Source organism: Brachypodium distachyon, chromosome 5 (assembly GCF_000005505.3).
Source record: "Brachypodium distachyon strain Bd21 chromosome 5, Brachypodium_distachyon_v3.0, whole genome shotgun sequence".
In the NCBI taxonomy this organism is placed as follows: Eukaryota; Viridiplantae; Streptophyta; class Magnoliopsida; order Poales; family Poaceae; genus Brachypodium; species Brachypodium distachyon.
In genome coordinates this window covers 27,157,892-27,171,324 of record NC_016135.3, presented here as the reverse complement: position 1 = coordinate 27,171,324, position 13,433 = coordinate 27,157,892, and the positions used below count along the sequence as shown (strand labels likewise).

The window sequence follows — 13,433 nt, the reverse complement described above, 5'->3', positions numbered from 1 at the left end:
CTTTGCACTGCTGCTGATGGTTGAAAAGGACACTGATAGTTGACAATAGTTGCGAAAATGAGTTGCTGGCAAGTGGCTAAATAACTATTAACAGTTTTCTGTTGAGAGAGAACTTATGATAAGATTTTGGGTGCAAGGGTTAAGAAAAAAAAGTGAGAATGTTACCTACCAAGGGACAATCTATGAATTTACTGTTTCCAAATTAGCACCGTTAGCAGCATTTGATCAAGGAAACTTCACAGTCAAGCTGCATCAAACAAATTATGGAGGTGGAAGTAACTCATTATCACAGAACATATGTCTGCAATTGGACAGGTTTTCAGTTTCTCTAAACAAATTCTTGAACGATTGGCTTTGGGGCTCCAGGAAACACATGATTCTTTTTGTTTGTTGAATCTCTGTGAGAACTTTGCCTCCGTTTCAAAAAAAAATCTCTGTGAGAACGTCCAGTTAACTTCTGCTGGAAACTACTAGCATGTGCCAAGACAGACATATAGTCACATATACTGCTTCTAAACCTATGTGCTTCTGCACGAAAATGGGCCTTGTACCTGAAACTAGGAAAAGAATCAGCGGGAAGATGGTTGAGAAGGAGCCCGGGCTGAGCTGCATTGGGAATATATAAAAAGAAACGGTCCATGTGTCCTCTGCGATGCCTTATTCTGTTTCCATCTGAGCATGATAAACACAACAGCTACAGAATTTCCAACAGCCTATAGAATCAAACAATTTATTAGCTGCTCCTGTACGTACGGAGAAGGGCCAGGTATCATCAACTTGCCATCCAACCTTCAATAATCAATCCACCACGGCCAGGCCAGCCATGTGTAAATGCGTGAGACGTAATTCCCAGATCAGCTCTGCAATGTAATACTAGCAGTACTATTTGTTCATCTTAATTTAATTAGTGTGATCACGGAGGGCCAGGGAGGCGAGAACATGCAAGAGGCAGGCAGCCACAGGAGCACACCATTTCATACTTAAATGGAATCCGCGTGCCAGCAGAATTGATTGACCGGGAATGTATCCTGCTGCACTTACACCCGAGTACCGACATTTTTGCATCCACAAAAGGTGGTAAAAAATCATAAGTTTTTTTACAGCACTGACAGATTACCAATTAATAACTCGTAGAATTCCAATCTAGTTTCGGCATGTAGCCTGGCAGAAAAACAAAGAGAGCGACGAATATGTATCCAGTTAAGTGTGATCAAGTTAACTGAAACTGGTCAACAAATCAGAAATCAGGACGCAGATGCAGGAGAGTTTAGTTTGAAGTTTGAACACCAATTTCGCATGCATCGGGGGCGTCCCCACCACCGAAACTCCCGGGGCGGGCTCACACAGGATCACATGCACGAACAGTTTGAACACTAATTTGACGGGGACGTGCGTGGGTTCAGCAGCTGTTTTGGAGCATCCGACGGAGGCCGGCAGGCAGGCTGCCTGTACGTACTCACACAGGCTAGCCAGCGATCGCATCATGCGTTGCATCTCGTTGTTGGTGGTTCAATCAATCGGTTGAGAAGATCGACCGCAGAGGAAAAGGCCAATCCCCGAGAACGCCCGTGAGCGCAAAACATTTGTTGGTTTGTGGTTCCAATCAATCAATCAATGAATCCGACGGAAACTCGATCCTGTATAGGTCCCGCTCAAGGACGTAGTGCAGGGACCCAACCTTAAACAGCACACGCGCGCGCAGGAAATGCTCGGTCGCGCTCGCTAGCGCCGGCCGCGAGCTCCCCGGGTCGGGTCGGTTCGGGATCACACGACCCGTTCCTTGGACCGGTGAGAGATAATCAGGTTGCCGACGACCGACGGAACCGACTGCGGCCTGCCACGTCAGGTGCTCACGTGCCACGTAGTCGTCGCACGTGTCCCCGCACCGCTGCGTTGTCCCAGAGTGCCGCCCGCTTGCCCCGTCCGGGTGGGCCCCATCTGCCAGCCAGCCACGGGTGGGCGCCTTCTGGCTGGACGCGGCCCACGCGACGGCCTTTTGCCTGGCCTGGCTGCAGCTGCATGCAGCACAGCGCTCCGGTCCGTGCACCGGGTCTATTGACCAAGCGGTGGCCTGACGTGCTGGGTCCCGCGGTGCCAGAACAGCCAGCAGCGCCTCGTGAACCGCACCAAAACCGGAAACCGCTCCCGTCCCAAGCTCCCTCAACGGCCTCACTACTCACTACTCAGTCGTCATCACCACCTACACTCTTCTTCCTCTTCCATCTTCTTCTTCAGAACCAAGTGCGTCACCCGATCGATCGCGCAGAGGAAGAAGAAGAAGAGGAGCCAGGCCGCAGGCGGTGGCGGAGTCCCTCCCGCAGACTCCTCTCGAGACTCGACTCCATATCAAGGAACTCGCCACCAACAGTCAACAGACACCGGGTACGTATTAACCGCTCCTCTGCTCGATCCCTCGGCCGCAATCTCGTCTTCCCCTTCTCGCCTCCTGGGAGAGAGAGATCCCTAGCCCCGTTTCCTCTTCCTCTAGATCAGCCGAGGCCTGAGGCCCGGTAAGTAGCAGCAGCAACAGGATGAGGAGCATTTTGATCTTGATTTGATTATCGCCTCCGCGTTCCCGGACCTCGGATCGGTTCACGACGCATCCCTACAGCCACTGCCATAGCAGAGCAGGGCCGGGTCCGTCCGTCTGTTGACTGTCACTCTTTGTCTGTCTGGGTGAGGCCTCCCCCGCGGGATCAGTATCTGTAATAGGTGTAGACAGGGCTATGATGATTGATGCCGCGGATTTGCACGAGAGATTTGTCATTGTGAGTTCCCACTTCGGGGCGGCTTAAATCGGTCGACGAACCCGTTTGATCCGAGCGTCTTCTTGGTGCGGGAGTATGAGGATTAACAGGGCTTACTGGAGTACTCCTCTTCTTGTAAGCTGCTGTTTATCAGTCAAATGGAAAATCTGGTTCGAATGTTCTTTTTTTTTTTGAGAAAAATCTTCTTCAGTGCCACTGGAAAATGGGAGTTTGGTAGTAACTAGTATCCGTGTCAAGAGGTCAATCCTTGTCATGCTCCACATGTGAGCTGGGTTTGCACTCTCCCTCTCCCTCTCCCCATGATCCTGTCTGGGATGGTACATTTAGTGGTGGAGTGCCCACAAACGAAGTGGTTGCTGACTTGCTTGCTGTTTGGTGGCAAGCTACAGTTTCTCAGTTCCTCTATTTTGCTTGGAGAACTGGACTCTTCTTTTTTTGTTCTTGTTGGTTGCTGCAAAGGCTCCTTTTCTTGCAATAAATAAACTTTCGGTGACATACCTGTGCAGGGTTTGGAGCACAAGCGGGAGGTGGAGGGAACTGCTGACGGTCCATCCATATCCATCTCGAGGGAACTGGAGGAAACAAAAAGTCGGTGGAAAGGTGCCTTTTCTCAGATCTGACCCACTTGTTATCACCTTTGTGATTATGTTTAATAAAAATTATCTTCTCAGTGGTTGCAATGAGCCAACAAAGGTCTGTTCCAAATAGTCTAGCTTGAGAAGCATGTGTCAAATGTTGATCTTGTCCTGTATTTTTTGCATATGCGTTTGTCCTATATATGCTTGACATGTTGCATGTAAAGGGGATCCAAATAACATGTACGGTTGGAAAGCTGTAGACTTCAGAGGCAAGTCACATGATTCACTTCAATTTTATACCTATTGGTTGTTTGTCCAGTACAGAATGCTTCATATTTGCCTATTTGCTCTTTCCCTTTAGATTACCTCAGGTTTCACTCATTTATTATTTGCTTCTTTCCCCTCTCTGTAGTTGGAGGAAGAGTTACTGCAGCTAGACTGTTAATACAATTCTATTTGCCCTTTTCCGGCAGTATGATAATTTTACTTTAAGAATAGGAAATTTATAGACACCATTACAAAGTAGTACATGGCTAATTATAAAGTTGATATTGTATTATATTTTACCGTGTTCCATCATAACAGTTCTGTTGCTAGTCCGGTTGGACCTGCATTTGGGAATTCTCAGTGCGGCTTTATGAGGAATTAGGTTATTGATGCATAGATTCAGTGAACCGAGTAGCCCTATCGCATAGCCTCTATATAAAAAAAATGGATTACTTTGTACAGATTTTATAATTAATTAGGATTGCACATGCATTTGATTGGATCACGGTTAGATATATATGAGAGAGGTCCTAACTAGTTAATTAGGTTGCTTCCACAGCTGGTAGATCAGTGAGCTTTCTTAGGAATCATGTTTTTCTAGTACCATCGGTCTGGTGCTTTCATAAATTCAATGGTGGTGCTCTGCCACTAATGGTTTCCTATCATTGCCAGTGGAAACCGTACTGTAGCGGTAGGTCAGGCATGTTAGTGCACTCTTCTATTTATTGCAGTGCAGAATTTAGATGACAACACTGTACTCGTATCAGTTGTTGTGGTACTTCTAAAAGCTCTTATGTGAAATGAAATGAGATCTGGTACATGCCATTGAATTTATCAGAGCTTTGTTGCAGAGCCAGACCACAAGCATGGCTAAGACAGAAGACGTGGTATTGGATATTGAAGGTCTGCCTCAACAACCTGATAAATGCTCCACTGGAAGTCCAAAAATGACAGTATGCCCTCAAACTCAAATAATAAACATAAGGGTATAGTGATTATTTGAATAAGTCTGAACACGCCATTTCTCTCCTGCAGAGAGCCCTATCCCGTAAGGGTTCTAATCGCACCGAGAGGAGGAGCGGTGAAGATCAGGAGCCAGATGACTTGGCAAAAAAACTTATTATTAAAGGTGACAAGCTCTTTCTTTCCCTGTTCTACTTAATTCTACGTTGATTGATTGTACCTACCTTAAATCAACTAGTTATTCTTTTGCAACACTTTCGGCAAGTTCTACTTGTTCCTAGTATTTTTCTTCTTCGCCTATGAACATGTTTTAAGCATTAACCTGCACATGTATCTGTATCTAGACCAGAAAAGGAAGAATATCATATTCTTGAGTAAATCTTTTTAGTGGAAGATAGCTGGCCGAAACTCCTTTTGTAACTTTACGAATAGCTGGAATACTATTAGCTTGATCCTGTCAGGATAAAGTAAATTGTACTTATATTTTATGGTTGGCATACAAAAACCTATGTATGCTGCATTAAATATAGGTTTCACAGTTAATTTCTGAACTGGGCACTGTCGTTTTTGTTTCTTGTACGGCGCTACTGTATGTTGCTGGTATTCAAAAGTAATAATTATTGACATTATATTTCTTTGAATTGTTTTTTTAACTGCAGTTGTGCCGTCTCAATTGGAGCAGCTCAAGTTGCCCCTTGTTCAGAACAAAACTCTGGTTGCTCCACAATGCGCTGGCTGCACACCTGTTGTAACCGACTCCGTTGAAATAAGGAGCAAAAGATTTAATCGATTCACATCGTTCCATCCCCGGAAAATCCTCCTCTTCTTCGCAACTTTGTAAGTTTCCTGCCTTTTTCTTCACCAGATGGTCTGAGCTTAGTTTCGTAGGTTGTAGGATGAATAATCATGGCATGTGATAAATATCAAGAACTGCCCAATAGCATATATGTGAAGAATAGCTACTAGGAGGAAACCCTGTTCGACAGGGTCGAGCAACTGCGTCACAACAGCTCTGTGTTGCTCTCTAACCAATTCCTCTCTCTTCTTCCCCGCCATGTTTCTCCCCTGCAGGTCGAGCGTCGGGACGATGATACTGATATACTTCACGCTCGCCATCAACAACAGAACAGAAGCGTAGCCATCGTTGTGCGGAGAGGAGTCGGAACTCGGAAACGGTCACTTTTGGGTCGGCAGGCAGTACATTCCATAGCTAGGATTCTGGTTTTAGTCTTTTTCTTTCCAGGTTTTTGTTTTGGTGGGGGTGAAAGAATGAAGCAGCAGCAATGATCTAGAAACAAGCAGCCATGCATACCCCCCTGAATTCTTCCGTTTCTGGGTTAACAGAAAAATGTTGTTGCGATCTTAGTGATGAGAGTTATATATAAGAAACCTATGTATACTTGTTGTTGTTACCCACAGGTAGCCATGACCGCCCATGCACACCTCCCAGAATTCTTCAAGTTGATGCGCCAAAGATGTAGCCAGTCAGTGGCGATAGGCTACTGACAGACTACTTTGACGACACGCACATTCAGTATCCCATATGGACTACTTTGACGACACGCACTTTCAGTATCTCATATGTAAGTGGCACAATACAGGAGGAGATAAATGATCAAAATGCAAAGTAAAGGACGAACACGAATGATCAAAGTACAAAGGACATATGATCTGATCAAATCTTCTGTCACCTGCAAAGCAATGAGTAAACAGGAGAGGAAGAGAGTCAGGCTCTGTATATGCAATGATATGATCAAATCTTCCGTTATCTGAAACCTGAGTAGCAATGAGTGAAGGGGAGAAGAAGAGAGTATCAGCAGAACTCTGTATACGGCGTTTTGGCGAGTCAAATTGATTGTTTTTTTTGAGAATGTCAAATTGAATTCTTTTTAGAAGCAGTCAAATTGATTTGATTTGCAGAAACAGCCTACAGATTTAGATACTCATTGACTGCTGTACTGGGCCGGCCCACCGGCGCTAGCCATTCTGCGGTAGAAAACGCCCGCACCGGCAGCGGCAGCGATCAAACTTGCTCGAAGCGGCAGAGGCTCCTCCTGCTCCTCGTGACGGCGGTGGCAGGGCTCCGATCCTTGTGGCGAGCAGGGCGGCGACCTTGGACCCTTCCATCTCCTCCCGCGAGCGCCGCCGGTACCCATCCCGCTGCCCCAGCCCCCTCGCTCCGTCGCTCGTCTTCCTCCTCGGGCAAGCGCCGCCATCAGGTTGATCTCTCCTTCGATTCTCTCGCCCCCGGCCTTTTCTCCTCCCATCACCTCACGAACGGATTCCGCCCTTTAGCCGCCCGTTTCATCTCCTTAATCTCCCCCGATTCGTAACCGAGGCGAAAATCAAGGTAGGGCGGCCGCCCTGCCTTGCCCCTACTGGGTCCTCCGCCCGTGATTCATGTCCCAGTCTAGATATCGGTATGATGAGTGATCTTGCTTGTCGGATGTGCTATAGGCAGGGCTGTGACCCTGAGAAGACTGAATTTTGTGCTTGGGTTAGGGTTTCTGAATTTTGTCGATTATGCAGCATGTATTGAATAATTTGCAGACATCTATGTTTACGTCGAGCCTTGCGAAACGTACATGGTTCCATGGTCATTGGACATGCTCGTTTTTGGCTTGGAATGCCCATCATCAAAATTCTGTTGGCCCTATCAGCCAGCCACTATCTTTGGCGCGAAACGGATTTAATTTTATTGGATGATGATTGGTGTTATGGACCGCCTGGTTTTATGTGTCGTACCTACGTAAATGAATCCTCGATCTGCAAGTAAGTGTATGGGTATTATTAATTATTACGTAAGACAGGTGAAATTGAAACACTATGGAGTTTGCTATTTAGGGAGGTTGACTTTTGCGGCTTAATGTAGAAGAAGAAAAATCGTGATATTTAGTCTAGAATATCTTATATTGTGAGAAAACTGAATAAAGTGCTTGTGACAGGGTTTCCGAATTTTGTCCGTTATGCAGCATGTTTAATGAGCCAACCTCTATGTTTACGTCGATCCTTGTGAAATGTACATGGTTCCGAGTATTACATTGGATGAAAATTTCGCTTTTGGATTTGTATACCCATCATCAAAATTCTGTTGGTCCCATCTGCCTGCCACTGTCTTTGGCGCGAAACGGATTTGATTTTATTGGATGATGATTGGTGTTGTAGGCAGCCTGGTTTTCTGTGTCGAACCTACGGAAATGATTCCTTGATCCGCAAGTAATTCTATGGGGATTATTAATTATTCTGTACGACATCGGTGGAGTTGAAACACCATGGAGTTTACCATTTAGGGAGGTTCACTTTTGCGGCTTAGCATAGCAGAAGAAAAATCGTGACATTTCGTCAAGAATATCTTATATTGGTACTTATAGAAAATAATTTATTGGTTCATAGATATTGTCAATTATATCGAACTGTCTTTGTAAAGGCGGTATTTCCTTACAAATTTAATGCAACTCATTTATGGAGGTTGTGTACATGGTATTTTCTTTGTAATGCACTGTACTATGTTGTTTTGGGATGGGATGTTATTTTATTTATGTTACTTGTTAGTTCCAATTTGCTTGACCTGTTCCACTTGCTACGGGGATTTACCACACATAGACATGCTTTAGTATCATGCATTTAGCACTTATTGTCGCACTCTATATACTGTTTCCAAATAAATGAGCCATGACTAGGAGGCTAGAAATGAGCCATCGCATATTGTACTGATTTTTGTAAAAGGAGCATACTTTCTTTTGGTTCTTCACGTATCTAATTTTTTTGTTTTATTTTTCTTAAGTAGTTAAGTATCACAGATTCAAGTATGCTTATATGAATTTAGTTATATATAACTCTCCTGCATAAATTCTTGACTTGCGTATTTATATGAGAGACACTCACTCAAAACCTCATGCAGGATAAATTTCCACCGCCAAGAGATCAAAATGAAGGGAGACCTGTAAATTGTGTACCATATTAGGGTCAGCTTTTCTTTTCGTTTTCTCCATTTGTTCTGGTAGTAACCAAGCCAGCTGATGGCATCGTCGCAAGAACCCAAATCCTTGTGTGTGAAGCGCAAGCTTGTCAACGACTGCCTGTCAAAAGAGTGCAAATCTCGCCGAGTCCAAGTTGAAAATGGACCCTCATCTGATCCGTCTGCTAAACAATGCAAGTGTTGTTGCACCCGCCCTAATCTTGCTAGTGATTGTGACAATTACCTGAAAAGTGGAGTTCCCAGCCGTATCATGTTTTACAAACAAGGTTCATGGCAAAAATTTCCTGAGGTAATAATGAAGTCCCTTGTTCAAGAATTTAAAGGCCGCAAATCTAGTGTTGTGTCTGTCATGGATGACGAGCCTGTTCTTGTTGATTTCTTGTCAATGACCCTGGTCAACCTAAAAACTAGAAAACAGCGATCTGTGGCATGGTTCGATGATTCTGGAAAGGGATTTTTCCCTTCTATGTTCTTTGATGAGGAAACTGATGGCGTATACTCTGGTAATGTGGATGGTATTGAAGAGGGAATAATGTTGGGTAAGCCTTCAAATTCTCAACCGGAGGTAGTGAAGCAAGTAGTAATTGAATCTAGCTCCTCGATTCCACAGAAGCCTTCCACTGCAGATGTATTACGTAAGAAGATCACATCCGTTGAAAGAGGAAGCAAAGACTTTTTATTTGTCCGGGACCTTTTCCTCTCGGGTATGGGTTCATTTGCAACAGAAAATAGCATACTCCATATCCACCGCTACTCTCCGAAGGATATCAGTGCACTTTGTCGACTTCAAGCTTTTGAAAGGCAAATGAGCTGCACCAAAGAAGATCGTGGTGATTCAAATGTAAGATATGGATGGCTGGGATCTAGGAAGAGTGACATAGTTAGGATTCTTATTAATGGTTTTGGTACAACTGGAAAACCTGCTGAGAAGGCATGCTTGAGCGCTGGTGTTTATCTTTCACCAGAAGATCGAGCCTTTACTAGGTGCGTTGTCTTACCCCAAATATTCTAATCATTCGATTTATGAGTTAACATATTTGCATCACGTTTCATCGTTTGGCAGTGTTGGTCTTTGTGATGTTGACGAAAAAGGGGTGCAATATATGTTGCTGTCCCGAGTGATATTGGGCAACATGGAAGCTATCACGCCTGGATCACAAGATTATTTCCCAAGCAGCGAGATATATGATTCTGGTGTTGATGATTGCTCAAACCCAAAGTGCTATGTTGTGTGGCCATCTCATCTTAGCAGTCACATTCGTTTAGAATATCTTGTTAGTTTCAGACTTACCCCGAAAGTTCAAAGTAAGATTTAATAAGTATTTTTTAGAATCAATGATTAATAAGCGTTAAGACCTTCACCATGTCATATTGATATAAGTGAATTGTTTTTTTTTCTTTTTCTTGCACTTATTTTCAGATTATCTACTTGGCTTGAAGGGTTTATGGTTTCACCCATCACTGAAGGAAACTGCGATGGATATTTCTACTCTTCAACCGGTGAGGCACCTTAATTTCGTTCACTTGTTGTTCAGCATGCTAAATTTCCAGTTTGATGCATGTTTAGGATCGCAGTTGGAGAGTAGAAGCGTTTTCTTATATAAGTCCAGCTATGCTACTCGATATTTTACTTTGTCTGCTTGAAATAATTATTATTTTAGATTTGGTTCACTTTACCCCACTTATCCAACTAGACTGATCTGTTTGCAGATAATGGGCCAAACTGGTGAAGCGCCAACATCCCCATGGATGTCCTTCAGAGTTCTGCTTGCGATGATTCAAGACAATATATCATCTGTAGCAAGAGAATTGCTCTTCCATCATTATGAACAGCTGAAGGTACTAAAACTATCTAGCCATCAAATTATTTGTCTACTAGTTTTGATTTTGTGGTTGGTATGATGGGCAATGGAATTTTTCATATTCTTATATTTGGCAGGAAAATAGAATTACCCGTGAAGAGATGGTGAAGAAGATGATAATAATAGTTGGAGAAAAGTTACTTTTGGAAACATTGAAAAAACTTCATTACTGTGTAAGTCATCTATAGTGTTTTTCTTTTTCTTTTTAAAACATGTGTATGTGTATATGTATAGTAACATGCATGTTTCTCTGCGCATCTCCATGCAAGTCTCCTGTAGTGTTTCTATTCTTCCTTTTAAGAAAATGTCTTTGGTGATACACATGTTTAGAGAAATCATTCAAATATTTTATTGGCCCTTTTCAGTCATCCGAACACGATTTCTACACGACTTATATGTAATTATGTGCAGATATTTCACTTGTAATTTAGATAATTACCTTTCTCTGATGGTACAGTTTGTGTTTAGCATCACTATATTTTTGGATTCTGTTGCAGCCATCACTATGGAATAAATCTTCTATTGAAGTGATGTCCAGTGATCCTGCAATGCAACCATCAGTAGATCTTAGAAGGAGCATAGAAGAACATATATCCTTGGATAAACCAACCAGGAGTCGTGCATTAACTCTTGGTAACCTTGGCAATTCAAAGGCACCAAATGCAATGGCTGAAAGTTCTGCAGCTCTTAGCAGCAAAGTATGCAATACTCTTGTAGTAGTTACAGTGCCCAAAAGCTCTGATTCTCTGCCACCAAATGGTGTGACTGAAACATCTACTTCTGCTGGTGCGGTATCTTGGGCTTCCCCAAGTGTGGAAACCAGAGGTAGTCATTCTCCTATGCAAATCCTGTCACCTGTAAACTCTGCAAACCATTGTGCCAAGAGACAGGATCCTTTTTCAGCTATAATGGCGCCTATAGTTCGTGATGGCCTTTCGAAGACAGCTTCTGGAAACTCTGCATCACTTGGTGCTGAAGGTTGCAGTTATGTTGCACCAAGCATGAGACCTCGTGGTTATGCTTCGCTAGCACCAACTAATGCCTCAAAAAGCCGTGGTATTGATGCTCCTGGGCTTGGTCTGAAGGGCTCTGAATCTCTTGGACCAATTTTGGCACTGGGAAATCCCATATGTATAGGCAAGAAAGGTACCAGTTCTGTGCCAAGAATGACTCCTGAAGAACCAGAATTCCTTAACTTGCATATCGCACCACAGAGACCAGTGCTGCCGCCAGGCAAGGGCCATAGTGATTTTATTTCTGGTGCCGCACCTCCAGTCCATGTGCCAGGTAAACCTCTATGCTAATTATAGATCATGTGTAGATTGATTCTTGCCTGCCAAATTTGAATCATCAAGGCTGATTATCATGCAGGAAATGGAAACTTGCCAGCTTTTAGAACTGAATGCTGTGATTCTCTAGCACTGAGTATTGCACCAATAAGCCATGCTCATCCATCATCAAGTATCAACGAGCCAAAATGCCGTGGAGCCAAAATGCAGGAAAGCCAGCACTCTCAGGCACATAGCTCAGCCACCAAGGGCGAGGGGTCTAGTGCTCCCACACCAAGTATGGTGCTTGTAAACTCTTACTATGGAATTATTACCGTAGTTGGTAGTCATTTCTGTATTCGCTAACGCCAATGCATCTGTACTACCGATTGCAGTAACTGTGAATTGGGAACACCAGGCTGCACAACTTGGACCGCACAATAAGCCATCCGGATCAGTCCTTGAGCGTAACAGCAGTGTCGCTGTATGTACTGATATCGTCCTCGCCTTGCCAACTCCGCGAGAGATGGGCGATCAGTAGAGTAACAACCAATTGCGTTTGATGACCCGTTGGTTCCTGTCTTGGATCTGTGTCGCTGTACATGCAAATGTTTACTCATTTCATGTGCTTAGATTGCTTGCTGTTGTACATTCTGTTGCTTTTGTAGATCAGGTGTAAACCAGTGGGATGATCTGCTAGTTCTGCTTACTTAATCTGTTAGGGTACATATCAGTCACCCTGTTGACTCTGAACATAAATAAGTTTTACCTGTCAGATGTTTACCATTACCCTCCTGTATTCTCAGTTCATTGTGTATTCTCAGTTCGTCTGGACTGGACATGGTGGTTGGTTAGAGTCTCCTCCTATTTGACCAGTGGTGGATATAGGACAGAAATTTCTCATTTTTAGTGCTCCGAATAGCATAAGGGCAAAGTTTGCACTCTTATCTGTTCTAGCAAAATCTTTACTCTTCTAAATAAGGCAATTGGTGGTGGTCGTACGTCGCCACCCCATGGGGACGTACAGGTGGGACCAAAATTTGCCCTTCTCGCTCTGGGTCGCTTCCTTCTCGCACGAGGGCGGCGGCCGCTGGCCGGCAAAGGCGGCGCGGCTCGTCTTCTCCTCCCAGCGACCCTCGACCGGCGAAGGCACGTCCAGAAGCCTTTTGCCTCTTGCTCCATGAGCCGCCGCCGCCGCACGCCATCTCCGGAAGGCGACCTTGGCCAGCGCCTGCCGGACCCCCACCTCCGCCCTCAGGCCTCAGCACCCTCAGCCCTTACGAATCGTACTCGCCCGACCCGATCGATCCATCGATCTTGATACCGGGGAATCTTACCGGAGGTCAGCCTCTCCCCCCTACAGCTTCCTCTCCTCCCTCTCCCTCGACGAGCCCAGCGTTGAGGAGGTTAGGAGGACGGCGCCAGGGTCCAGGCCTTCTTCAAGGCGATGCAGACGACCATCCGGGAGCACCCCCTTTCGGCCAACGCCACTCATCAGGAAATCAGCCACACCCTCGAGGTGCGCAAAATTGCTGCTTATCTGTGATGCGATGTTCTCCTCAACGCGCCGTGTTAAATGACTCTGCTCTGGTTTTCTTCTGTGTAGGCCTCGAGAAGTACATCATTACCAAGCTGCTCAACCGCAACTTCGTGTTGCTGGCGGAGGACATTGCTGCCGACGCCGAGGTCTGAGAGATGATCGGCCTCCTGCAGCAGTTTGTCAGGCTTTGTCATCTGGACGTACCCAG

At 44.8% G+C, this 13,433-nt stretch overlaps 2 protein-coding genes across 4 annotated transcripts; both read left to right on the top strand.

Moving 5' to 3' along the window:
• The first annotated feature begins 2,141 nt into the window (after positions 1 to 2,141).
• Positions 2,142 to 5,988, top strand: LOC100833951. Of its 3 annotated transcripts, none has more exons than XM_010242293.2 (6): positions 2,142 to 2,382; positions 3,275 to 3,368; positions 4,465 to 4,566; positions 4,649 to 4,742; positions 5,236 to 5,413; positions 5,648 to 5,988. In XM_010242293.2, the coding sequence occupies exons 3-6, from the start codon at positions 4,480 to 4,482 to the stop codon at positions 5,712 to 5,714; spliced, it is 426 nt and encodes a 141-aa protein (XP_010240595.1). In that variant the 5' UTR covers positions 2,142 to 2,382; positions 3,275 to 3,368; positions 4,465 to 4,479; the 3' UTR covers positions 5,715 to 5,988. The 3 variants fall into 3 exon arrangements, with proteins under 3 accessions (XP_010240595.1, XP_010240596.1, XP_024311424.1); XM_010242294.3 differs by having other exon boundaries at positions 2,355 to 2,382; positions 4,471 to 4,566; XM_024455656.1 differs by lacking the exons at positions 2,142 to 2,382; positions 3,275 to 3,368 and adding an exon at positions 3,404 to 3,615.
• Positions 5,989 to 6,580: 592 nt separating this feature from the next.
• On the top strand, positions 6,581 to 12,577 carry LOC100842408. Its single transcript, XM_024455655.1, has 9 exons — positions 6,581 to 6,795; positions 8,478 to 9,539; positions 9,619 to 9,860; positions 9,976 to 10,055; positions 10,266 to 10,394; positions 10,495 to 10,590; positions 10,915 to 11,704; positions 11,789 to 11,983; positions 12,081 to 12,577. The coding sequence occupies exons 2-9, from the start codon at positions 8,596 to 8,598 to the stop codon at positions 12,224 to 12,226; spliced, it is 2,622 nt and encodes an 873-aa protein (XP_024311423.1). The 5' UTR covers positions 6,581 to 6,795; positions 8,478 to 8,595; the 3' UTR covers positions 12,227 to 12,577.
• The last annotated feature ends 856 nt before the right edge of the window (positions 12,578 to 13,433 follow it).